This window comes from Pan troglodytes, chromosome 2, assembly GCF_028858775.2.
Source record: "Pan troglodytes isolate AG18354 chromosome 2, NHGRI_mPanTro3-v2.0_pri, whole genome shotgun sequence".
NCBI lineage: Eukaryota > Metazoa > Chordata > Mammalia > Primates > Hominidae > Pan > Pan troglodytes.
This window is the reverse complement of record NC_086015.1, coordinates 37,404,255-37,428,083: the sequence shown is the minus strand read 5'-3', so window position 1 is coordinate 37,428,083 and position 23,829 is coordinate 37,404,255. Positions and strand designations below refer to the sequence as shown.

General features: G+C 38.5%; 2 protein-coding genes and 1 non-coding gene across 14 annotated transcripts in view; 1 reads left to right on the top strand and 2 right to left on the bottom strand.

The window, feature by feature from the left end:
• UBP1 (upstream binding protein 1) overlaps window positions 1–23,829 on the top strand; it is a 52,120-nt gene that overhangs the window by 22,557 nt on the left and 5,734 nt on the right. For 3 of the 9 annotated variants that reach the window (XM_063806697.1, XM_063806696.1, XM_016940644.4), the window contains 10 exons: window positions 1,054–1,130; window positions 5,082–5,187; window positions 6,220–6,326; window positions 8,303–8,455; window positions 8,558–8,668; window positions 14,979–15,082; window positions 16,853–16,907; window positions 17,587–17,680; window positions 20,739–20,829; window positions 21,594–21,712. In XM_063806697.1, the coding sequence (XP_063662767.1) occupies window positions 1,054–1,130; window positions 5,082–5,187; window positions 6,220–6,326; window positions 8,303–8,455; window positions 8,558–8,668; window positions 14,979–15,082; window positions 16,853–16,907; window positions 17,587–17,680; window positions 20,739–20,829; window positions 21,594–21,712 (1,017 nt within the window). Of the gene's footprint in view, window positions 1–1,053; window positions 1,131–5,081; window positions 5,188–6,219; window positions 6,327–8,302; window positions 8,456–8,557; window positions 8,669–9,106; window positions 9,215–14,978; window positions 15,083–16,852; window positions 16,908–17,586; window positions 17,681–20,738; window positions 20,830–20,995; window positions 21,430–21,593; window positions 21,713–23,829 lie in introns of all 9 variants that reach the window. The other 6 variants (XR_010155560.1, XR_010155561.1, XM_063806698.1 and 3 more) reach the window with 4 other exon arrangements.
• On the bottom strand, window positions 3,677–3,738 carry LOC112208801 (U7 small nuclear RNA). The gene has a single exon (XR_002943360.1). It is a non-coding gene; the product is annotated as a U7 small nuclear RNA (small nuclear RNA).
• FBXL2 (F-box and leucine rich repeat protein 2) overlaps window positions 13,815–23,829 on the bottom strand; it is a 126,643-nt gene continuing 116,628 nt past the window's right edge. For all 4 annotated transcript variants that reach the window (XR_678860.4, XR_002943098.3, XR_010155565.1 and 1 more), the window contains one exon: window positions 13,815–14,649. The gene's annotated coding sequence lies outside the window, so the exon portion shown is untranslated. The remainder of the gene's footprint in view (window positions 14,650–23,829) is intronic.

Here is a 23,829-nt window from a genome sequence, read left to right as displayed (position 1 = left end):
TTGTTGAATTTTGACCCTATAATCTAGAATCCTTTGTATATTTTTCTGTAAGCCCCCTGGGAGTATGGACAAGGTGTTGGTAGTTATAAAGATTCTCAACTTCATGTGATATTATAAGCATTCTTTAATTTTTACTGATTTTCTGCATGCCAAATTATACTGTCATTTTTATTATTTAATAACAGATAATCCAGAAATCATTTTTTGTGGATTTGGAGTACATTATTAATTTTTTTACAGCAGGATTTTCCTAATTATCTAGATTGATGTGTGAATATCTGTGTTTTCTAATAAACACTAAAAGTGGAAACAACCCAAATATCCATCAGCTGATGAATGGATAAACAAAATTTGGTTTAGTCTTTACACAGTGGAATAGTATTAGGCAATAAAAAGGAGTGAATATTATTTGGCAATAAAAAGGACTGATATATACTACATATGGGTGAACCTTGACAACATTATGCTAAGTTTAAAAAGCAAGGCACAAATACCCACATATTGTATGATTCTGTTTATGAAAGTATCCAGAGTGGGCAAATCGTAGAGACAGAAAGTGGATTGGTGATCGCTAGCAGTTGGCCAGGTGGGGGGTGGGGGAGGGATGGGAAGTGACTAATAGAGGTTTCTTCTTAGGATGATGCGAGTGTTCTAAAACTGGTAGTGGTGATGGTTGCACAACTCTGACTATACTGAAAACCAATGAATTACACACTTTTTAAAAATGTGAATTTTATGGTATGTAAACTATATCTCAGAAAAGCTGTTACAAAAATTAGTCTTAGGTAATGCAAGCATAATAAAAGTTTAGTGTAAGAGAGTGGCAGATGAAGATAAATTGACAGAGAAACTCTTGTCTCCTGTAATAATGTTAGAACAGAAGGTTGGTGTGATTTTCAGGGAAGAGAAGGATCAACCTGAATTTGCTTCCGTAGCAAATTAACAAACTATCATTGTGTAATGTATGTTCTGAGAAACATGCATTTTGAATTATGTTAAGCAAAGTGATGTTCTTTATAAGGATTGTTTTTTATACACAATTTCTTTAAATAGGTCAGTCATATGAAATTCGGATGCTGGATAATCGGAAAATGGGTGATATGCCTGAGATCAGTGGAAAATTAGTAAAGGTAAGGACAGTCCATTTTAATTCCCAATGGATATTGCTGTGATTGAATGAGTTTTTGTTTAAAAAAAATTAATTTCACTTCAATAATTGTTGTATTGCAACTTTTTAACTTTATGAGCTATATTTTGTTTATTCACCTGTAAAATGGGAATTATAGCAGTTATTGGGTAGAGTAATTTTGAAAGACCCTTGGAAATCAAGGAGCAATAGAAAAGTTAGTTGTAGTTATGGGGTAAAAAACTCATCACCACAACAAAAACCTATAAGCCTCTCTAAAAGTAAAAGATAATATGGGGAAGAATGTCAATGTTGGCATAAAACTTTAAAAAATCCTTTACCTTGTAAAGTTTCATTTAAAAAATAGAAATCTCTGTTCACCCTACTCATGTATCTGAATGAAGAAGTCAGTCATCCTAGGTATAGGAGGCATAGCTGTTTTCCAGCTAACCTGTTCTTTTAGGATGTATCCTCAGAACCATCCCTGCCCCCTGGCCCCTCCTAGCCTGTATCCATCATACCTCATGGCTAGTTATAAATTCCATAGCATTACAGGGCAGGGTTAATGAAAGAATCTTAATTGGGGAAAGGTAAAACCTCATGTGGCTAACTAAGTGTTAGCAAGAGACAAGTTCTCTTGATCCTTCCATCTTCCCACAGAGTGGCATGTCAGGGCCCAGGTGCTGCTGGGCCCTCAGTGTGGAGGGGCATTCTATTGGAAAGACCTGCCCTCTGTGGATCTGCCTTTTTAGTGGGTAAGCATGGGAAGGGCAGCCTTGTGGTGGGAATTGGATTCAGGCAATCTAAATTTGGTGTGTTAACTAATTTGGCATGTATGGGAAAGCCAGCTGCCCAGTACCTGGAGGGCACCTGGAAGGTTACTTACGGATCAAATGATAGGTTACCAAAGGTGCTTTGGAACTTCTTGAATGTGCAGAACATATTCAGCAATGTGTTTTCTCTGATTGTTCTGTTTTTGTCTTTCTTTGTTCTGTGTTTTTTTTTTTTGTTAATGTATCAGTGTAAAAGGGTTGGAAAGTTGTTTTAATTGTGAACTCCATAATAAAATTTAGTAGGATTTGATGGGCCCTATATTGAGGTCTTTAAAACTGGATCCAAAAATGTTAGAACAATTTTTTTAACCTTTTATTATGGTAAAATTTGAACATACCCAGAAGTAAAGAGAATGGTACAATGAATCCACATATATCCATCATATGGTGGTATATAATAAATATATCTGGTATATATCATGAGTTCTCATAAGTTCTCATGCCAACTTCAACATTCTCCACAATTTGCCAGACTTGTTTCATCTATTCCCCTTGTGCTTTTTTTGTGTATGCTGGATTATAGAATTTACTAATTTGTAATTTTAACTCAGTTCTTCATTCATGACCATTCAGTGTTCTGAGGAAAATATAACAAACTTTGACATCCAGACCAAATGCCAAAATTCAGTGTCCATCAAGGCATTGAAGAAAATCAATTCTGAAGCAATTGTCTTTGTCATTTATCAGTGGAGACAAGCTGGCTTTCCAGGGCAGTTCCCTGAATAGGTGGTAGGATTTAGAAATAATTAGTCTGATAGGTGATACCTAATGTTTAAAATATTTTGGCAAGCTGGTTAAAATACCTGTCAGATTAACTTGGGATGGCAGGGTAAAGTTGTATGACTGCTTTAAGTTCAACTTCCTTGTATTTACTTCCAAATTAAAACATGTAAAAACATTTAATATACAAGATTAATGCAAGCAAATAAATTAAGGGAAAAACGACACCTCATTATGACGTAATGAACTACTGTTAGTAGCAAAACCATTAACTTATAAATGCACAGTGAATATTTTGCTGACATAACACTAGTATATTCCACCTAGACAAGGTTACTTATTCTGAAGGCATCAGTATCTAAATATTTAGCCCACTGATTGAAAAGGGTTAATTTTTAAAGCATTTTACATTGGCTTCATCTTCTGTTTGATAAGCCAGCTGTGTGATTTTTGGTGGATGTGCCAGGCATGCAGTTATATTCTATAAGCTTGTCTGGGATTAAGAGCTATTGTTGGCTACTACCAAAGACTGCAGGATGAATTTCTTGGAAATTACATCCTTTTTTTAGCTAGAGAATCCCTAACATATGCTTCAAATTTCTAGAGTTTTATTTACTGGCCTTAGGATCTTTGACTATACTACTTAAATTTGGGGGGGAACCTTGGGGATCAAGTGATAGGTTTGCGAAGGTGCTTTGGAACTTCTTGAATGTGCTGAACATATTTAACAATGTGCTTTCTCTGATTGTTCTGTTTTCGTCTTTTTTTGTCCTATTTTTTTCTTTTAGTCTTATTGTTAGGGCCCCATCACATGTTGCTAGTTCTGAAAATGCAGTCAATCTCCTTTTAGGGAGAACTTTCAGATAATGAGATTTTCTCCCTGTTTCATATAAGAAGTTCCTTTCCTCTCTCCCGCCCTCCTCCCTCTCTTTCTTTTTCTTTCCCTTCCTCCCTTCCTTTTCATTCCTTTCTTTTTTCCTTTCCGTTCTTTTTTGGGTAGGGGTTTCTGGTAGAAACTGGAAAACCTGCTAGACAAATTCTAAAAGAGCTATATAATGCTAGAATTTTTCTTATATATCTTGTAATTTCCTAACTTTGGTCCTCCTTTTATCTTCTTTAGTATTTTAGTCCAACCTTCTAGAATGGGGCTTAGTAAAGCTCTGAAGTCTAATACCTGTATTCTAATACTGTTTTCATCTGAATATGTGTATTTAGTATGGTTCTTAATATGGAACAATTAGAATTGTGCTATTTTCTGTGCTGTACCTTTTTCTGGAGACGAGCTGGCTAGCAGATGTGAACCACTGGCATTGGTGTCTTAGGGGCCACCACTAGCCTATGCACCATCACTATGAGAGCTTTGCTCTGGTCAGGTGATGGTGTGAAGTGGGTGCTGGGTAATTGCTTGGACAGGCCCTGCAGGTGTGGGTGCAGGTAAGGAAGATGGGAATAAAGCAGCCACTGAGCCCTATAAATGTCTCCCACATGGTACTCTTTAACTATCTCAAAGAAAAAAATTGCTACTTTTAATTGGCTGCTGGGATTACAGGCATGAGCCCCACCGCACCTGGCCTAAGTTCACTTTTTCAAGGCAGCGGGCAGTGTTTCGGATTTTTGTTTTTTGCCAGTTCTTTTTTTTTAAAACTCAAATTTTTTTTTTTTTTTTTTTTTTTTTTTTTTTTTTGTGATGGAGTCTCGCTCTGTCACCTAGGCTGGAGTGCAGTGGTGCGAACTCGGCTCACTGCAAGCTCTGCCTCCCGGGTTCACACCATTCTTCTGCCTCAGCCTCCCAAGTAGCTGGTACTACAGGCGCCCACCACCATGCCTGGCTAATTTTTTGTATTTTTTGTAGAGATGGGGTTTCACCGTGTTAGCCAGGATGGTCCCAATCTCCTGAACTCGTGATCCTCCCACCTCAGCCTCCCAAAGTGCTAGGATTACAGGTGTGAGCCACCGCGCCCGGCCAGAAAACTCAATTGTTAACTGTTATTTTAAATTAACAAAGTTTTACCATTGTTTCTGGGTTTCTCTGTCTCCATCTTTTCATTTTTAATAACTCCTGTGTGCATCTGGTATTTTCTTTATAGGAATGTAATTCTTGCTCATTAATTTTAGTGGGAAGAACCTTAATTTTGAATTGCAATAACAAATCATTTTATAAAATCAATACCTAAGTTACCATTTTATTTATAATTTTAGTTTTTGAGTTATAATTCTTTGCACCAAATAATTGTACCGTAATCCAGGTATCCAAGGGCAAAAGAGTTCACTTACAGAATGTTTAAAACAGAATCTAGTTGTATGTGTTCTACTGCTACAGGTTAACACATAAGAAGTAGAAATGGTCCTGCATTTTAGCTGGAGCAGTTTAAAAGTACTCATTTTCCGCACTTATTCCACAGAGCATCATAAGGGTTGTATTCCATGACAGACGGCTACAATACACAGAGCATCAGCAACTTGAAGGATGGAAGTGGAATCGCCCAGGAGACAGACTTCTTGATTTAGGTACAGGCAGTGATCAAAAGACCCATGGAGATGAGGGTATTGTTTAGCTATAGCCAGTAATGTGTTGTGTTGGCATCATGAATTACTTGTGTGGGGAAAGTTTTGGTGTTTGTGGATTTTGTGTCTTTTTTTTTTTTTGAGACAGAGCCTTGCTCTCTCGCCCAGGATAAGTGCAGTGGCACAATCTTGGCTCACTGCAATCTCTACCTCCCGTCTTCAAGTGATTTTCCTGCCTTAGCCTCCCAAGTAGCTGGGATTGCAGGCGCGCGCCACCATGCCTCTCTAGGATCTTGTGTCTTGAGAGTTGTTTTCTATATATACATACGCACACACATACATATATATGTATGTATGTATATACATTATTTTCTTTTTATTTTTTTCCCATCCTCGTATTATAAAGAACCGAGAGAGTTCTTTTATAGTTAAAACGTCAAGTAGCTTTTTGGTGCTAAACTAATGTGAACCTGGAATTTTATGATTTTAAAACCATTTAATTGTAAACCATCTATCTTTTTTTTTTTTTTTTTTTTGAGACGGAGTTTCGCTCTGTTGCCCAGGCTGGAGTGCAGTGGCGCGATCTTGGCTCGCTGCAACCTCCGCCTCCCGGGTTCAAGTGATTCTTGTGCCTCAGCCTTTTGAGTAGCTGGGACTACAGGCATGCGCCACTGCGTCTGGCTAATTTTTGTATTTTTAGTAGAGACGGGGTTTCACCATGTTCGCCAGGCTGGTCTCAAACTCCTGACCTCGGGTTATCCGCCTGCCTTGGCCTCCCAAAGTGCTGGGATTACGTGAGCCACCGCGCTCAGCCTTATCATATTCTTAAAAAAAATGAAATACAAACCATGGTAGGGGAAACGATGATATTCGTTTAGGGTGGGTTTCGATGTTGAAGAAGTTGATCATGGAGACCATTGAAAGACAGAGTTCAAAGCAGTTACAGTTATTTCATTAGAACATAATATAGTAAGTTGTAAGTTTTTAAAGTTATTTAAAGTGGATGTTTTTATGTAACTTCTTTTTAAAACATAGATATTCCAATGTCTGTGGGAATAATTGACACAAGGACGAATCCAAGCCAGTTAAATGCGGTTGAATTTCTGTGGGACCCAGCAAAACGCACCTCTGCTTTCATTCAGGTTTGGATTTTTACATTATTAGAAGCTTACTAACCTAGTTATTTAGGTCATGGTAGGATTGGATTTTTGATACAGTATCATTTCCTTTAAATGTCTATTTATAAACTATGTTGTAGTGTCTTTCTATATACATAGTTAGGTTTAATCTAGTAAGTTCACCCTATTTTAAACTAACATATATGAAGACATTCTATGATATGTAAAGCATTATTCAAATGTTATTTTTACCACTAGTAGTCCCAATAATGAAAATGTCTATTTTTCATGAGATGTATTTCTCTTGAACACAAGCTGCTATTTAAAAGGATACGATTGAAAAAAGATTGAGGTTTTAAAATTCCTTCTAGCATTATTTTAAAAACATTCTAATACTGAAAAATTCAAACCTCTACAAATAGGATAATAATGATGACTAATTGTCCATGTAACCATCACCTGGCTTTAGCAGTTTTTAGTAGTTTCCGCCCCCTTTTAGTTATTCTTGGAGCACTTTTTTTTTTTTTTGAGATGGAGTTTCATTCTGTCACCCAGGCTGGAATACAGTGGCATGATCTCGGCTCACTGCAATCTCCGCCTCCCAGATTCAAGCTCTTCTCATCTCTCAGCCTCCTGAGTAGCTGGGATTACAGGTGTGCACCACAATGCCTGGCTGATTTTTGTATTTTTAGTAGAGATGGGGGTTTCACCGTATTGGCCAGACTGGTCTTGAGCTCCTGACCTCAAGTGATCTACCTGCCTTGTCCTCCTAAAGTGCTGGGATTACAGGTGTGAGCCACTGTGCCCAGCCTGTTAAGAGTACTTTAAAGCAAGTTTCAGGCATACCATTTCATCCATAAATATCATGTCTCTAAGAGATGAGTCTTAAAAAGTAACTATAATATCATTATTCTGTGTTTAAAAAAAATAGTGATTCTAATACCCACAATGTTCAAATTTGTATGTGGTGGAATTTAAACTACCAGGTAGGTAATATATAGAAAAGGAAGACCACTTACTTGCTGACCAGCCTTCATAAGCTATGCTTTGCATGAACTGTAAAAAATCATTTGTATTTTGCATTTTGGTATTCTACCAATATTATTCTCCATCAGTTAATCCCTGGGGGCATGGTTTATATCCGTTGAATATTGATGTAAACTCATACTGTTGGTGTTTGTCTATAAGGCAACTAGTTATGTAGTAAATCAAAGTGATACAAGACCTGGCTTTACATATCAGGTTGTGTTGTCATATTGCAGAGATCAGTTTTAATAGTGAGTCATTAGAAGAGGGGGATGTGCAGCAGTCAGAAATGACCAAGGTCTTGCTGTTAACTCTGTGTGAAACCCTAAGGCTGTCATCCAGGGTGGGTATTAGGAGACAGGGCAGGAGTGGTGGAAGATGAGTATTGCCCTCTGGATCCTGAATGGACTTTGAAGAGTTGACCAAAGAGTTTAGATGGATACAGAATAGGATGGGTAGTGGGTTTTCTGGACTGTAAAATTTCCCCAGGCAAAGTATCACAAATTGGCATCTGTAGGAACAGCAGTAAGATGGTTGGCTGGGTAGAATAGGGGTGATGGCAATAGAGGGCAAACAACAGAAGCTCTAAACAATGAGGTGAAGATTGCTGTGGATTGAACAGGGCTTAGTACCCTGGGTCTGAGATGAGCAGACAGTCCAAGGTGGAGGTGGGCAGTATACATAGGAAGCTACTGTAGTGTTGTACCCCTGACTGGAGCCAAGTCCTGCATTAGAGGAGAGGCACTGTGATGGGCAAGAGCTCAGAAAGTCTGGAGAGGCTCAGTTGGATTTGTGAAAGGGAAGCCATATCTTAAAAACAATTAGGTTCATAGATAATTTGGCTAATATGTGTGATGAGTTCATTTTAAAGGATCTTGAATTTATAGTGGTGTCAGGTCACTCAAGAGGGAACAAAATAGAAAAATAACCAGTGGAAGTTCTTTGAATCCATTTCAGCCTGAATCGTTTTATAGGTACACTGCATCAGCACAGAATTTACTCCACGGAAGCACGGAGGTGAAAAGGGAGTGCCCTTTAGGATCCAGGTTGACACCTTTAAGCAGAATGAAAATGGAGAATACACAGATCATCTACACTCAGCTAGCTGCCAAATCAAAGTTTTTAAGGTAAGACAGAGAACCCGGGTTTTCTGTAATTAAGGCTCAGTTTTGCCTGTAAAGCTGTGTGTCTGCAGCCTGATAGATGAAATAGTATACTTTGTTTTTAAGCCTAAAGGTGCAGACAGGAAACAAAAAACTGACCGAGAGAAGATGGAGAAGAGAACAGCTCATGAAAAAGAAAAGTATCAGCCGTCCTATGATACCACAATCCTCACAGAGGTAATGTAGTACAGCATTAGGTTTTGGAAGAGAAGCAAAGGTTGCATATTAGTCTATTTCTAAGATGAGTTTTGCTACAAAAGGGTTGGGGAAGATTGGGTGGCAGTTTGACATGTTATTCTCTGTGAAATTTCTGGGGAAAATATTTAAATTTGGGGATTTTGATAGACTGTTTCCTGGGTGGGATCTTAAATGAAGATGCTGAAATCCCAATGAGGTCTTAGAAACAGACCTTAAAAACTTTGAAGTTGGCAAGAGACTTAAGTTGGAGCCTAGAAAGTCCAATTTTTGTCACTGCTGGGGTTTTGCATTTTTTTTAACTTTGAATCCTGTTAGTCATGCATTTGTTTAATTGGACTGAAGAGACATGAAACAGGGTGTTAGATCTTTCTTTGTATAATGAAAAGACATTGATCCCAATCTTTGGTGTTTGTCCAGATGAGGCTTGAGCCTATAATTGAAGATGCAGTTGAACATGAGCAGAAAAAGTCCAGCAAGCGGACTTTGCCAGCAGACTACGGTGATTCTCTGGCAAAGCGAGGCAGTGTAAGGGACTTCTGCTTCTCTTTTCATTGTGCAAGAAACCTTGTGCAGTGTTAGATATAGGACCAACTTCCACCGCAAAGTAAAGCCAAAATTGTTTTTGATGTCCATGTCTTGATTTAATTTGCTTTTGTTTAGACTTCCTGCTTCTGTTTGTTCCTCACTGAGGAAAATTTCCTAAATCTAACACTTTAAAACAAAGCAAAAAACAATGTTGACCATATTGGGTGGTTTTGGAGGGAAAAAAAGACACTCAGAGATATGTATTCCCTCCCTGACTCCTTCCCTTCCTCCTTCCCTCCCTCTCTCTCCTTCACACACACACCTCCTTCAAGAGCACTGAAATTAATTGAAAATACTTTCTTTAGTAAATTAGCTATTATTTTTGTGTAACTGAAAAGGGTCTTGCTTTCTCATGTGTATACTTGATAAAATTTTGTGGACAGTTAGATGATGGCAGCAAGCTTGACATTAACACGTGCAGTTCTTTGTTACATTTTTCTGCATGTAGTATAAAAATGTGTGTCTGTCTATGCTTCTAAGAGCCTGTTTGGCAGCACTGGTAGAAAAAAACAAACTCTGATGGGATTCATGTTTCTTCTTGGCAGTTGCATTGTGAATTAATGCTTCAGGCCAAAGTAGTGTACCTTGCTACACCTAGACCTGGGCCCCCCCCAATATGCAGTCAGGGGGCATCTGGTTGAATATGTGCTTTGTCCAGTTAAGTATAGCAAATCTTTATTTTATGACATGACTCTTCATCTATTAGTCCACAAACGATGATCCTGCTTTGCAAACTTAGATCAGCTACATACCTTCAGTAAATATAAACACAGAACATTAAAGAATCATTTAAAATAATTGTCATCATATGTATTCGTGACTGCTGTATTCACTGTTGCAGTCTTTGCACTATTAAAGTACCAGAGGATTTTTCATTCTTACACATATCACATTTACTGTGGTTAAATGTAGACTTTGAATGTTACTGTCACAAGCACTATCACAAGAAACTCATTTCCAATTATAGTATCGAATAAAAATGTTTTAATGCTTCTCTATGCAATGAAACTGAAATTGTACTCATCCTAGTGCCACTGGAAGCACACGTTACATTTTCTTTAACTGGGCTTTTTTTTTGTTGTTTAAATAAATTTGAATCAAAGATTGTTAAAACAGCTGTATATTCTTTCCTAAAACACCCGCCCCAGCAATTTTGTTTTTATCCTCTTCTGATTTCTCAGCTGAAGACCCACCAATGGTTCTTAGTAAACTTCTTTGGGGGGGATTCTGGCAACTCACTTTTCCTCTCCTGTTATAAACCATTTAACTAATAAAGAAGTGGGTTCTGGTAATTCCTAAATAAAAGAAATTCATTATAGCCCAGAGGTAATCTGAAGATGGGAAACCTGTTGGTAAATTCTTAATGATTCTTAACTCAAGTCTAAAGTATGCAAAACGTCAGCAGTTCACTGGCCTGGGATTTCACATCTTCCTCATGTATTGCTTACTGCCCTGGCTGTATTTGATTTTGTTCAGATGCTTCTAGGGGTGGTTAGAGCTCATCTTGAAAACCTGTTTTTAAAAATGCAGGGTACAGATTGTCACTTAAAAAGGAAAGTTTGCAGAATTTCATATGTTTCTTCAAATTCCTACAAAGGAAGGCCAACATTTCATAGAGTTTTTGGCTAGTTACAATTGGCTTTCAGTAAAAAGGGATATCCAGACTTACTGTTAGAGTCGAAAAGATGCCGAATGAAATGGTGCCACACTGAATAGTCACTACTGTTGGTTACCAGGAGATGCCGTACAACAAAACTCTTAGTGTGTCTGTTGGTCTTCATCTCTGAGCTGTATATGATTGGCTCAAATGATGACTGCCAATTTCTACAGCCTAAAATGGGTGATCATTCTTTACCTGGGGAGGGACTGTGTTCACAGTGTACCGAAACCATAACTATGAGCCCAGGCCAGGCATTGCTAGCGCCGTTATGAATTCAGGAGCATAGGCACTGCACCATTGCTTGCTTTTCGAATGTTAGAAGAATCTAAATATCTAAAAGCAAAATGGGTATTTATGGAGTTTTGGTAAACTTGGTGTTTCGGCATTACTCTGCCATGCTAACTTGAAGCTTTTTGATGGCTTCATTTCTTCAAATGGCTGGCAATAATTACCAAAAGTTTAGAGAGACTTGATACTTTTAATATTAAATGGTTTACATTATTTATACATGTATGTTATGCTGTGTTATGTTTTATATGTGCAGGGGGATGTTGTAGCAGGAAAATCTTTCAGATAGTAGAGGTGAGGTGACAGTGTGTGATACCCATGATTAGATTTGCTAGTCAGCCCACAGGGTCTTGGGTTCATCAAACAGTGTAAACTGAGGAGGTGATACTTTGTAAGGTGGAAAGAAAAACAAGGGTCTAGTTTTTTAGTTGTTTATTTATTTATTTTTTTGAGATGGGCTTTCACTGTATTGCCAAGGCTGACCTCAATCTCCTCAAGCAGTCCTCCTGCCTCAGACTTCTGAGTAGTTGGACCACAGGTGTGTGTGTGCCATCACACCTGGCTTAAAAGGCCCTAATTTTTAAAAGAATGGGCATTGTTGTGTAAAATGTAATTTATAGCAAAGTTGCTATGCCATGCAATAAGTTTATTTAAAGCTCTCCAGCTAAATTAGATTTCTTTTTTGAAAGCTGACTGATAATAGAAGTAATAAGTCTGCAATCATTTTTCTTTTTTAAGGGGATACATAATTGGGTAGTTGAGATTATTTTCCATGTATCCATTGCTTTTGATGGATGTCAGACAAGCGTTTTAAGCCCCTGTAGCCATTGGTGAGACTTAATTTCTGCCCTCAGTGTGCTTCACAGTTTCTTAGCTCCATTACACCAGTGGTCTTGACACTTACCTACTCAAAATAATTTTTAAATTTTTTTAGAGACAGTGTCTTGCCCAGTCACCTGGGCCTGGAGTGCAGTAGTGTGATCAAAGTTCACTGCAACCTCAAACTCCTTGGCTCAAGTGATCCAAGACACTTGAGACAGGTTCTCGCTGTGTTCCTCAGGCTGATCCCCAACTCCTGGCCTCAGAATGATCCTCCCACCTTGGCCTCCGAAAGTGCTGGGATTATAGGCATGAGCCACCATACCTGGCCTCAAAAGAATTTTGAAAAAGGATATACTTGCACCTTTCCAGATAGACATCTGAAAGTTTTCATCATAAAGTTTTTTCATCATAAATTTAAATAGCTGCAAAGGAGGCAATGTTCTGGCGTGGTGGTGATTTGCGTTTACAATTTAAGATAAAACTGTGACATTACTCTTGAAGTGCATCCTATGGAATCTAAATGCCATGGCAGTTTGACCACTGCTATTGTTCATTCAAAAAATTCATTAAATCCAAGATTTTACTCTGTTCTTCCTTCTTGGTCTCATGTTTGTATTTCACTCCCCTTAAATTTTATCCTAATATGACATAGTTTTATGCCTGAAAATCTTTAAAAATTTTTTTCTTATTTTTATTTTTTATTCCCGAGGCTTCAAATGATGAAACTGAAATTTTTAAATGATCACCCTAAAAAAATTGCCTTACAACAAATTTACATAAATTGAAATTTAATTTTTAAAATTTGCTGTGACCATAGCCTCTTAACTCAGTCAAGATATTTAAAACTTCTTATTAGTACCAATTTATCAAAACAACAAATCCTACAGATTTTGATGAATATTTATTAAATGTAAAAATAGAAATATTATTGGAAATGCATCTTGAATGATGAGACAGGATAGAATATAACTTCTAGAATTTTATAGATATGAGAAATTTTGTTTTTTCTTTCGGTAGTGTCATTCAGGTCCTGGAAGTCCTTTTGAATCATCTGTCAAAAATCCCAGGGACATTTTTATGTGATCTACTAGATTATTTCAATATATGTCAGTTGACAATAGGTCCATCCTCCTGAATTATTTTGATAGCAAATAATTGAAAATCACCTGACTTACAGAAAAACTTAGTCATTAGAGTTATGTACTTTTTCTTTCCTTTTTTTCAAGATGGGGGTCTCACTCTGTTACCCAAGCTGGAGTGCAGTGGTGTAGTCATGGCTCACTGCAGCCTCCCCTTCCCAGATTCAAGCAGTTCTCCTGTCTCAGACTCCCAAGTAGCTGTGACTACAGGTGTGCACCACCATACCTGGCTATTTTTTTTTTTTTTAAATCCTATTATCTTTAGCTTGGCTTTGGGAGAGTCTTCATTATATTTACTTATCTATTTTCATTTTTTTTGAGATGGAATCTCGCTCTGTCACCCAGGCTGGAGTACAATGGCACGATCTCGGCTCACTGCAACCCGCGCCTCCCAGGTTCAAGCGATTCTCCTGCCTCAGCCTCCTGAGTAGCTGGGATTACAGGCACACGCCACTACGCCCAGCTAAGTTTTTGTATTTTTAGTAGAGACGGGGTGTCACCATGTTAGCCAGGATGGTCTCAATCTCCTGACCTCGTGATCCACCCGCCTCAGCCTCCCAGAGTGCTGGGATTACAGGCGTGAGCCACCGTGCCCGGCCTCATTATATTTATTTTATTGTTTTTATTTTTTGGTAGAAACAGGGTCTCACTGTGTTGCCCAGGCTGGTCTTGAACTCCTGGGCTCAAGCTATCCTGGGCTACCGCCTTGGCCTCCCAAAGCACTGGGATTAGGGGCATGAGTCACCGTGTCCAGCCTGGGAGAGTCTTAAACCCCAGGGCTATAGTTAGATGTGATGCTTTTCTTGTGTAAAATGAGAGAAGGATGATTATGAAAGGGGACCCTTGAAACTGAGTCCTCAGATACATTGGTTTTTAGAAAGAATACCTGTAAAGTGAAATCACACCATGTGATGTCTGTATCTCAAGTCTGAAGACTTGTATTTGAGATTACTCTGGCATGCTTAGTATGCTTTTGACTGACTTTTTCAACCTCCTAATTGTAATATTGTATCTCCGTGTCTTTGTTCTGTTTCTAGTCAGAATTTTGCCTGGAGCTGAAAAATATTAAAGTTCACCATAACCCTTCCAGAAAATATAAAAGAAAGAAAGAAAGAAAGATAGATAGATAGACAGATAGATAGATAGACAGACAGATAGATTAGATAGACAGACAGACCAGACAGACAGACAGACAGACAGACAGATAGATAGAGATAGATGTAGTACTGTACACAGTTGATGTATTTTGATGCTGGGCCTGTCTGGTCTGTCTTGAGGATTATTAACCTTTAGAGGTATCAGAGAAGCAAATGGGTACTGGTGAGGCTGCTCATTAGGGAAGAGGGCAAAAGGAGCACTAGCTAGGTCAGAGCCATGTTTCAGGTCACCATGTGATGTCAGATGTTGCTTATAAATCCTTTCTTGTCTTCGCCATTCTTAAATCTTGATAGGTGCCTGTTGGGAAACTGATAAAGAGGATACTGGTAAAGAGGGAGGAGAAAGCTCTTCAAAGCAATTATACTTAAGCATATATTTTAAATGCCTTTATAAATTTTTGCTGCTGTCATCACTTTAGGTCTTCTCTAAGATTAATCAGTGTCTAGATGCACACAGCAGGTAAAACTTTTCTTTGCCACACAGAAGTAAATTTGACATGTGTCTGTGAGGTTGCTTGATAAATGTCAGCTGTCTCGCATTTTATAATCTTGCATTTGGTTAGTGAGTGAATTACAAAAATATTTCTTCCACATATTTTAAAAGCATATCACTAATTTATTTCTGTTTCTGTCCTTAGTGTTCTCCGTGGCCCGATGCCCCCACAGCCTATGTGAATAACAGCCCTTCCCCAGCGCCCACTTTCACCTCCCCACAGCAGAGCACTTGCAGTGTCCCAGACAGGTATCTAGTTTGTGTGATCGTGTGCCTGCAGCTAACTAATGCTCATGTGCCTTCATTTCCCCATCTCTCCATGTACAGCAGCCTTTTGTTTGTATTGTACCTAAAGGAAACAGTAAGGGGAAGTATCCTGTATCTTGGTGGCAGAGGACAATCATTGTCTTTTCTTCACCTACCAGCCTTTTTTACTCCGAGCCCCTTGTGCCTTACATAGTCACAACTATGGTAATTGTAGACAAGGGGCCATTTTCAAGACATAGCCAAGATATATTCTTTGTAAGATTAAAGACAACATTAACAGTGTCTATAGGTAGAGAGAGAGGGACAAAGTGAGTTTATTACTAAGTTCATTCACTTGTCTGTAATGCTTATATCAAATGGGTTATTTTCTGCAGTATTTCTTTTCTCTCCCAATAGATATGCTATTTTTTTAATTAAATCTTTAAAGGAAGACCTTTCGGTTTCTACAGACTTGCTGTGGTTTTAGAAATGGAAATGGTGGACTCTTTATTCGTTATCCAGCCTTGACTGGCAAGAGTCTAGAGTAAGCTCAGGGTGGGAGCAAGAGAATGCATTTGGGGCATCTTGAAGGTACAGCGGTACCCCATGGAGGCTTTCCATTCAAGGGCTTTGCTGCAGAACTAATGCAGAGTAGTTCGCATCAGAAGTTCCCTATTTTTAGGAAGTTTCTTGTTGGGGAGGAAAATTATGAAAGCTAAGATCACAAAAAGGTTCTCCGGTCATGCTGACAAGGTCTGATGAGAAAGCAAGCAAAAATGTGCTCTCCCCCTGAGGAGATGGATAAACTGAGAAGGCAGCTTGTTGTCATGTAGGCTATTATGCTTTAAGAGTAGAAAAATACCCTTGGACTCAGAAACTTAGAGGAGTGACCAGAGGACCAGTAGGTTACCATGTCTGAGGGCTTAGAATAGTTTCCTAGTCAGTCCGGTCTGAATAATCTTAGAAAATGCTTATGGCTTTAAAGGTGAGCTGTAAGTTTATGTACTCACTGGTAGACTGGAGAACTTATTGTGTTCCCAGCACTGTTCTAAGTGTTCTGATACATTAGTGCCCAAACAGACAGACCCCCGTCTGAAGGAGCTTAAGTTCTTATGGGTAGAAAGGATATAAATAATCAAGATAATAAATCTAAGCAATTGAGGCACGGGGGCTAAGAAAGGAGTCGGTGCTCAAGAGCCAGAAGGTAGCCCTATTCCCTGTGGAGCTGTTTTTCATTTCATTTTACTTAGAAGCACAAGGATAGTGGTACAAGTTAATTTCTTTTGTTCTCTTGAAATTCACCCTCATCAATCTTGGATATATGTATTACTTAAAGGAGTATCATTTTATATTTTTGCTTAGGATCATTGTACTATTTCTTGTAGCTCATTTTTTTTGCAATTATTTTCAACTATCTAATTTGATGTTTCATATTTTTTCCCCTAACTTTTAAAAATTAATGTGTATCCTTCATTTTCCTTGGCATCCCTGAAGATAATTGGGGAAGCCCTTTTGTTTCACAAAACTTGAATTTCTTACTAGTACAGATGAAGAAGGCACAAATTAAGACACAGTCTTCTGTGTCTTAATTTCGTCATCACGTCCACACCCTAAGCTGTTGCGCTTGCATTTTGTTGCAGACTTTCATAGCTGTCTCCCACTGTTGCCTTACTTGAAATTTGCATAGTTACAATGCAACAGCTTTTAATGCCTTGATTAAAACATATATGTATTATAAAAATCATCATTTCCTTCTTTCTCCTTTCTCCCCAGCAATTCTTCTTCCCCAAATCATCAGGGAGATGGAGCTTCACAGGCCTCTGGTGAAGTAAGTATCTTTCTCCTAAAACTATCTGATGCTTTCAGGGTCCTACATTTTAAAGTTTTGGTTTTTGTGCAAATGTATGGAGTAGGTGAGAAGTTTTGTTACATGTATGGTAATGTGTGGTAATCGAGTCAGGATATTTCGGGTGTCCATCACCTGAGTAGAGTACATTTTTTTAGGTATAGTCATCCTACTCTGCTATGAAATACTGAATTTACTCCTTCTGTTTTATTGTATGTTTGTTTGCACCCTTTAATCCAGTTCTTCTCATCCCCTCTCTTATCCCTCACCCATTCTTCCCGGTCTCTGTTACCTATTTTTCCACTCTCTACCTTCATGTGTTCAAATTTTTTTAGTTCCCACATATAAGTGAGAATATAAGTCTTTCTGTGCCTGGCTTATTTCACTTAAGACAATGAAATGTTCATGTTGTCCATGTTGCTGCAAAAGGCGATTTCATTAGCAGCGGCATGATTTTTCTCTTTTTTTATGGCTGAATAGCATCCCATTGTGTATCATGTTTAAGTTTCTGACAAGGGCCTGCATCATTTGGGTTGCTGGAGTCAGACTCATGCTCTTTTTGGGTGTTTTTTACTTCAGACTCCGAGGCTTTCTGTGTTTTGTTTAAATGTTCTAAGTCTGAATGGTTCCTTTTATTTATGTTCATTTTCATTGTTAATAGCAAATTCAGCCTTCAGCTACGATCCAGGAAACACAGCAATGGCTGCTCAAAAACAGATTCTCTTCCTACACAAGACTGTTCTCTAATTTTTCAGGTATGTGTATGTGTGTGTGTATCTGTGCATGAGAATGTTTTGTTTTTGTTTCTGTGCTTTTATTAACTTTGTATTTTTAAAATTTTGAAATAACTATGGATAGGAAGTTGCAAAGAAAAATGTACAGAGAAGTTCTTTATATCTATCCCCCAATAGGAATATCTTGTATTTTTATTATATGCTATTGAAGCCAGGCAGTTGACATTGGTTCAGTCAGCAGTTTTACCAGACTTACGTGACCTCATTTGTATGTAGGTGTATATAGTTTTACATGATTTTTTTCATTTTAACTTTATTTTGAAATAATTTTTGTTTTACAGTAAGTTACAGAGCTAGTACAGTGATGTTTCGGTGTACTCTTCACTCCGTTTCTCACATAATTATAGTACAATAGCAAAACCAGGAAACTGACATTGGCACAATGTATGTTATGGTATAGATATTTGTAACCACCACCACAATTAAGATAACAGAATTGTGCCATCACTACAAGGATCTCCCTCCTGCTACCCCTTTGGAGTCACACCCACACCCTTCCCCCACCATCCCTAATCCTTGGCAACCACTTTATATTCTGTCTATAATTTTGTCATTTTGAGAATGTTATATAAATGCAATCATATAGTATATAGCCTTTTGAGATTGGCTTTTTTTCACTAGCATAACGGCCACCTAAGTTGTTGTGTTTATCAGTAGTTTAATCCTTTTTATTGCTAAGTAGTGTTTCATAGTCTGAGTGTACTCAATTACAGTTTTTATATACTTATGGGTAAGTTTTTTTTCTTGCACAGTAAGCTAAGGGAATGTTAAGAAGGAATTTTAAAAGGTATCAAGCACTGCTTCTCCAGGTAGTGCTATAGGAAACCTGTTTAGAGGGACAGTAATAGATAATGACAGGTGGGGCAGAGGTAGCATTTCCCAAATATATTTGGCTCTGGGACTCTTTTTCCAACATGACCACCTAGTAACATGGCCTGGCCAAACATCCTGAGAAGTGCTGGATCACAGTAAAGTGGTAGTTAGCATTCCTTCACCTGCAGTGCAGTAGGGCCATTAAAACACAACTTTGTGAATCCCTTTAAGAGGACAGAACTTGTGTGTGCACACACTCAGCCTGAAGAAAAGCTTGATTTTGCTAAGAACATGGTTTCTTACTATGCCACGTATTGTAATGTTTGTGCAATGAGTAGTTATTCCCCGTGTACTTCTTTGTCTCTTTAAAGTTCCCGATGGAGGTCATTTGCTAGCTGGGGACTACATTTTTATATGATTAAGTAAAGCCTTTTATGTGTGAAAAACTAGAAATTGTAAAATTTCAGGGTCGGGGAGCTGGGGTTTGTCTTGCACTGTTGTATGGAAGGCAGATGAAAAGCATAGCACATAGAAAAAGCGCCGACATTTGGAACTGAAGGAGGCCCCACGTTACTCCTGTTACATCAGGCAAATCAATGTTTCTATCTGGTGAGTTTTAATCCCTTTCGCTGTGAGCAGTGATCACATGGCGTGGCCTTCTGCCTTTTCCTTATCCTGGGGATTTCTTCCAAGAAAGTGGGCGAGGAGCTAGCCATGGTACCCTTTGGGCACATCTCCTGAGTCACAGCACTGACAGTAGCATGGTGAGGAGGACAGTGAGTCTTCTTGCTCTGATCCTTGTGGGCATTCACATTTCAGGAAGGGTTGTACATTGCAGTTATCTGTCCAGTTCTCTGTATGGGTTAAGGGTGTGCACACACATACACAGTACTCTCTGGTCACAACTGTGAGGTGCATGTAGTAAGCCCTAGTAGAGAGATGAAAGAGAGCCTCTTTGCTTACCTGACTCTATAAAATGACTCTATTAATGCTCATGTCTCATGGGAGATGTGCTTCTCTGATCTTTATTTGTTTTACAGACTAGAAATTTAGTAGGCTATTGCATTTGAGCCTTTAAAAAATAGAAAGATGACTCCATTATCTTCTACATATGTAAGTGGCTATTTATCATATGGAAGTCAAGCCTTCATCCCAAAGTTCATCTTAATTCCCCCAATAAACTGTATCCTGGCTGTTAGAGAATAAAACAAAAGATTATGGATACATTCAGACATTAAAAAGTAGAGAGAATATGATGAACTCCCATGCAGCCATCTCCTACCTTCAAAAACTACCAGCATTTGGTCAATCTTGCTCTCCACTATTTCCTCTCCTGCCTTCTGTTGTATTTCAAAGCAAATCCTAGATGCCATATCATTTATGCTTGAAATACTGAATAGTAGTTCATGGTGTGTATGTACTCAGGTATGGCTTTTTTATACTTAAATGTAAGTTTTTTTTTCTTGTATGGTAAGCGAAGGGAGTGTTCAGATAGAATTTTTTGAAGTGTCAAACACTGCTTCTCTAGGTGGTGCTATAGGAAACCTGTATAGAGAGACATTTACACTTGTAAATGACATCGTAAGTAGGATGTGCTTGGGGGAAATCTTAGGGTATAATGTGTGATTCTCTGCCATTCTTCTGTTAAAATTGGCTGCTGTGACAGAGTTGTTTATGTTATAAAATTTAACATGTTTGACTTTACATTGCACGTTTCAGAATAAAGAGGCCCAGTCCTAGTTCGGCTACCAACTCTTACAGACTTTAGGCAAGTCCCACAAACTCTGGACTTCCATTTCCTTTTTTTTAAAATTAAAGATTGACTGGCCCGGGTGATCTCAGGGTTTGTTTCTGTGGGGTGGGTTAGAATCATGTTTCTTCACATAGCCACAACCCAGTCACTAAATAAGGTAGATGAGTGAAATCCTATATCGGGAAGAGTTCTTTAGGCCCTGCTCTCATTGATTTGATTCATCAGCCTCGGGACTTCTAAGCTCCTTCTTGATACAGGACATGGAAAAGCCAGCATTTTCCTTGGCTCTGAAGGACAGGTGTCTGTTTGTCTTCTTGTATTGTTCATGTGTATGTGTGTATTCAGGATATCTGATTATTTTGAAGGACATTGGACTGCATGAAGACAGATGCCTGTAAAGCAGTTCTGTTCTTTTTCCATTTATTTGAGAAAAATATTTTTGCTCTTCTCTAGGTGCCGACTTATTAAAACTGACAAAGGAGGATTTAGTTCAAATTTGTGGTGCAGCCGATGGAATTCGGCTCTATAATTCACTGAAGTCAAGGTAAAATACTGTGAACTGTTTTGCTTGAAATAAGAATGTACCTTTCTTTGCGTGGGGAATTTGGGCAGAATGTGTTTCCACGCTAGGTTGGCATGTGTGCCTGTGTGCGCCATCGAGCATTGGCAGCATTGTGCTCACAAGAAGACTGTTTTGTGTACACCTTCAGGGCAGGCCCAGATATGATGCAGGCACTGATGAGGGCAGAGGTAGACTGTAAGACTGGTAGAAATGCACATGGGCAGTACTGATTTCTTGAAGACGACTGGGTTTGTTGCCAAGAAAACAAAACTTCTAATTTAGGTGAGCTATACAGAATCTATGGTTTTCAAGGTCATGACTATTACTAAACAGTTATTAAAAATGTAAACTAATTGTGAATTAAAATGACAGAAACTGTAAATTGTGCTGGCTTGTAAGAACCATTTACTATCATTGCTCTTTCTATACTTGTGGTGTGAGAATTCCATTAAAATTGAATCTTACTGATTTTTAATTTGCTGACTTAATCTTGAAACTTAAATTTACCAGCATCTGACAGACCATCTCAATGGTTTAGAGTCTGGATCATCATATTAGACCACCTGTGATAGTTGGTGTGAGGTGTGTGGTTTTTATATTTTTATTAGTAAATTACTTTGTATAACGAAATAACATTATAAAGTTCTCATAAGGAAATAGAACTTAGATTCCTGTAGTTGTCATATTTGTACATGTGTAAGGCAGCTTTCTCTCCCAGGCTCATCAGTGGCATCTTCTGATTGCAGGTCGGTTAGACCCCGTTTAACCATCTATGTCTGCCGGGAGCAGCCAAGCAGCACAGTGCTGCAAGGGCAGCAGCAAGCTGCAAGCAGTGCAAGCGAGAATGGCAGTGGGGCACCCTATGGTAGGTATTGAGGGCATCTCAATTCTGTCACTTCTGAGACTGTCAGACAGAAACGGAAAGGACTCGATTGAGCAGGCTTTGGAGAACTCTTGCTGTGTTAGGAATGCCAAGTTGCTCATGTGGGAGCCTTGACAGCAATGAGAGGTGGCAGCTCTAGGGTCAAGTCCTTGGGAGAAGAGGAAACTGGCATTCTTTCTCAGTTATTGCAGCCACACTATGGGTCTGTTTTTCATGTGGCCGGAAATATCTAACAAGTGGAAAAACTAGCTTGAATGCATTGAGTTCTGGCTTTTTTTTTTTTTTTTTTTGGTCAGATTTACTGAAATGATGAATATAACACTGGCAGCTTAACAAAAAAGCAGGAGGGTTTTTCTTTCCTTTTTCTTTTTTTTCTTTTTTTTTTTTTTTTCAATTTTCCTGACTAGGTATGGGGAGAACTCTTAAAGCATAACATATGTGCAACAGTGCCTGCATGTAATAGTCCTAAGTGTGTGGACTTGTCACTGACAAGTGTTCGGCCAGCATTGTGCACCTTGTGTGGCGAGTCTGGTGCCGTGTTTTTATGTCATTGTAAATAATACTACCCAGTACGTTATCTTGGGAGGGCTTCTCATCCTGAGCGTTTAATTGTACGGTATAGTGCTGGATTAGGACAGAGATAATCTTGGCCTCTCCCTCTTCTCACCTCTAAATATGGCCCTTAAAAAAAGCAAGCATTTTAAAAGGCATATATTTTCTCATTTATTGTATGGATATATGGTAATATTTCCTTCTTTCCATACTCTGAAGTAGAACAAAGGCAACATGCTCAGAACTTTAAAAAAAAAAAAGATGTGTTAATGGCATTCAGAGATGCAGTTATTTGCCCTAAGAATAGGTAGAGCTCTGAAAAATGTTTTGTGGTTTGAATTTTACTGAAAAATTGGAAGGATAGCATCACTACTGTGAACTTTTCTATTTGGTATTATTTTGACTTCAAAAGCTCTGAATTTTGAGATTAAGTATACAAATTCTTAAAGGATAAAAATTTAAAGGAGATCTCCATGTATCATCAAGAGCTTATACATCACTTAGATATGGCCAAGATTATAATATTTTGGAAGGTGTATTCTCAAACATGAGTGTTTGTGGAGGGATATGGGGAAATATTGGATATTTTCCCATAATCAGCAAACTTTTTCTGTAAAAGGTCAGGTAGTAAATATTTCCATCTCTTTAGATCATACATAGGGTCTCTCACATTCAACTCTATGATTGTAGTGCTAAAATAGCCATAGACAATATGTAAATTGTAGATAAGGCTGTTCCAGTAAAACTTTATTAAAAAAAAAAAAAAACAAGTGGAGGGCAGGAATTGGCCCATATGGGCTGTGGTTTGGTGACCCCTGCTCTAGATCATTTCTATATTCTTACTGTAATTTTAGTTCCAGCTTCTTTTATGTAATGGAAAATTCTGGGTTTCTATACTTACAAACCCCTTGTTTGGGGAAGCAAAGTTCTCAGTAATGATATTCCTGATCCATGTCTGGCTTTAATCAGTAATTAAGCAGGACGTACAAGAGTGAGACTCACTACAGATGTGCACTGTGCAGATGTCTGCTGATAAGTTCTGTGTAGCAAAAATGCAGAACACTGGATGGAATGTGGCTGGGGCTTTCTGTAAGGAAGCATCACACTTCATTGTTTATATTAGCTTTTCATATAGTATCTTTTATTTAAAATTTTTTGTGGGGGAGAGGCATATACAGATAGCTTTTATTCCTTAGGATAAATTCCTAGTAGTAGGATTACTGGATCAAAAACTATAATGCTTAACTGGGCGTGCTGGCTCACGGCTGTAATCCCAGCACTTTGGGAGGCCTAACTGGGCAGACTGCGTGAGCCCAGGAGTTTGAGACAGCTTGGGCAACATGGTGAAACCCTGTCTCTACAAATAATAATAATAATAATAATAATAATAATAATAATAATAATAATTAGCCAGGCATGGTGGCGTGTGCCCCCACCATAGTCCCAGCTACTTAGGAGGCTGAGGTGGGAGGATTGCTTGAGCCTGGGAGGCAGAGGCTACAGTGAGCTGTGATTGTGTCACTGCACTCCAGCCTGGGCAACAAAAA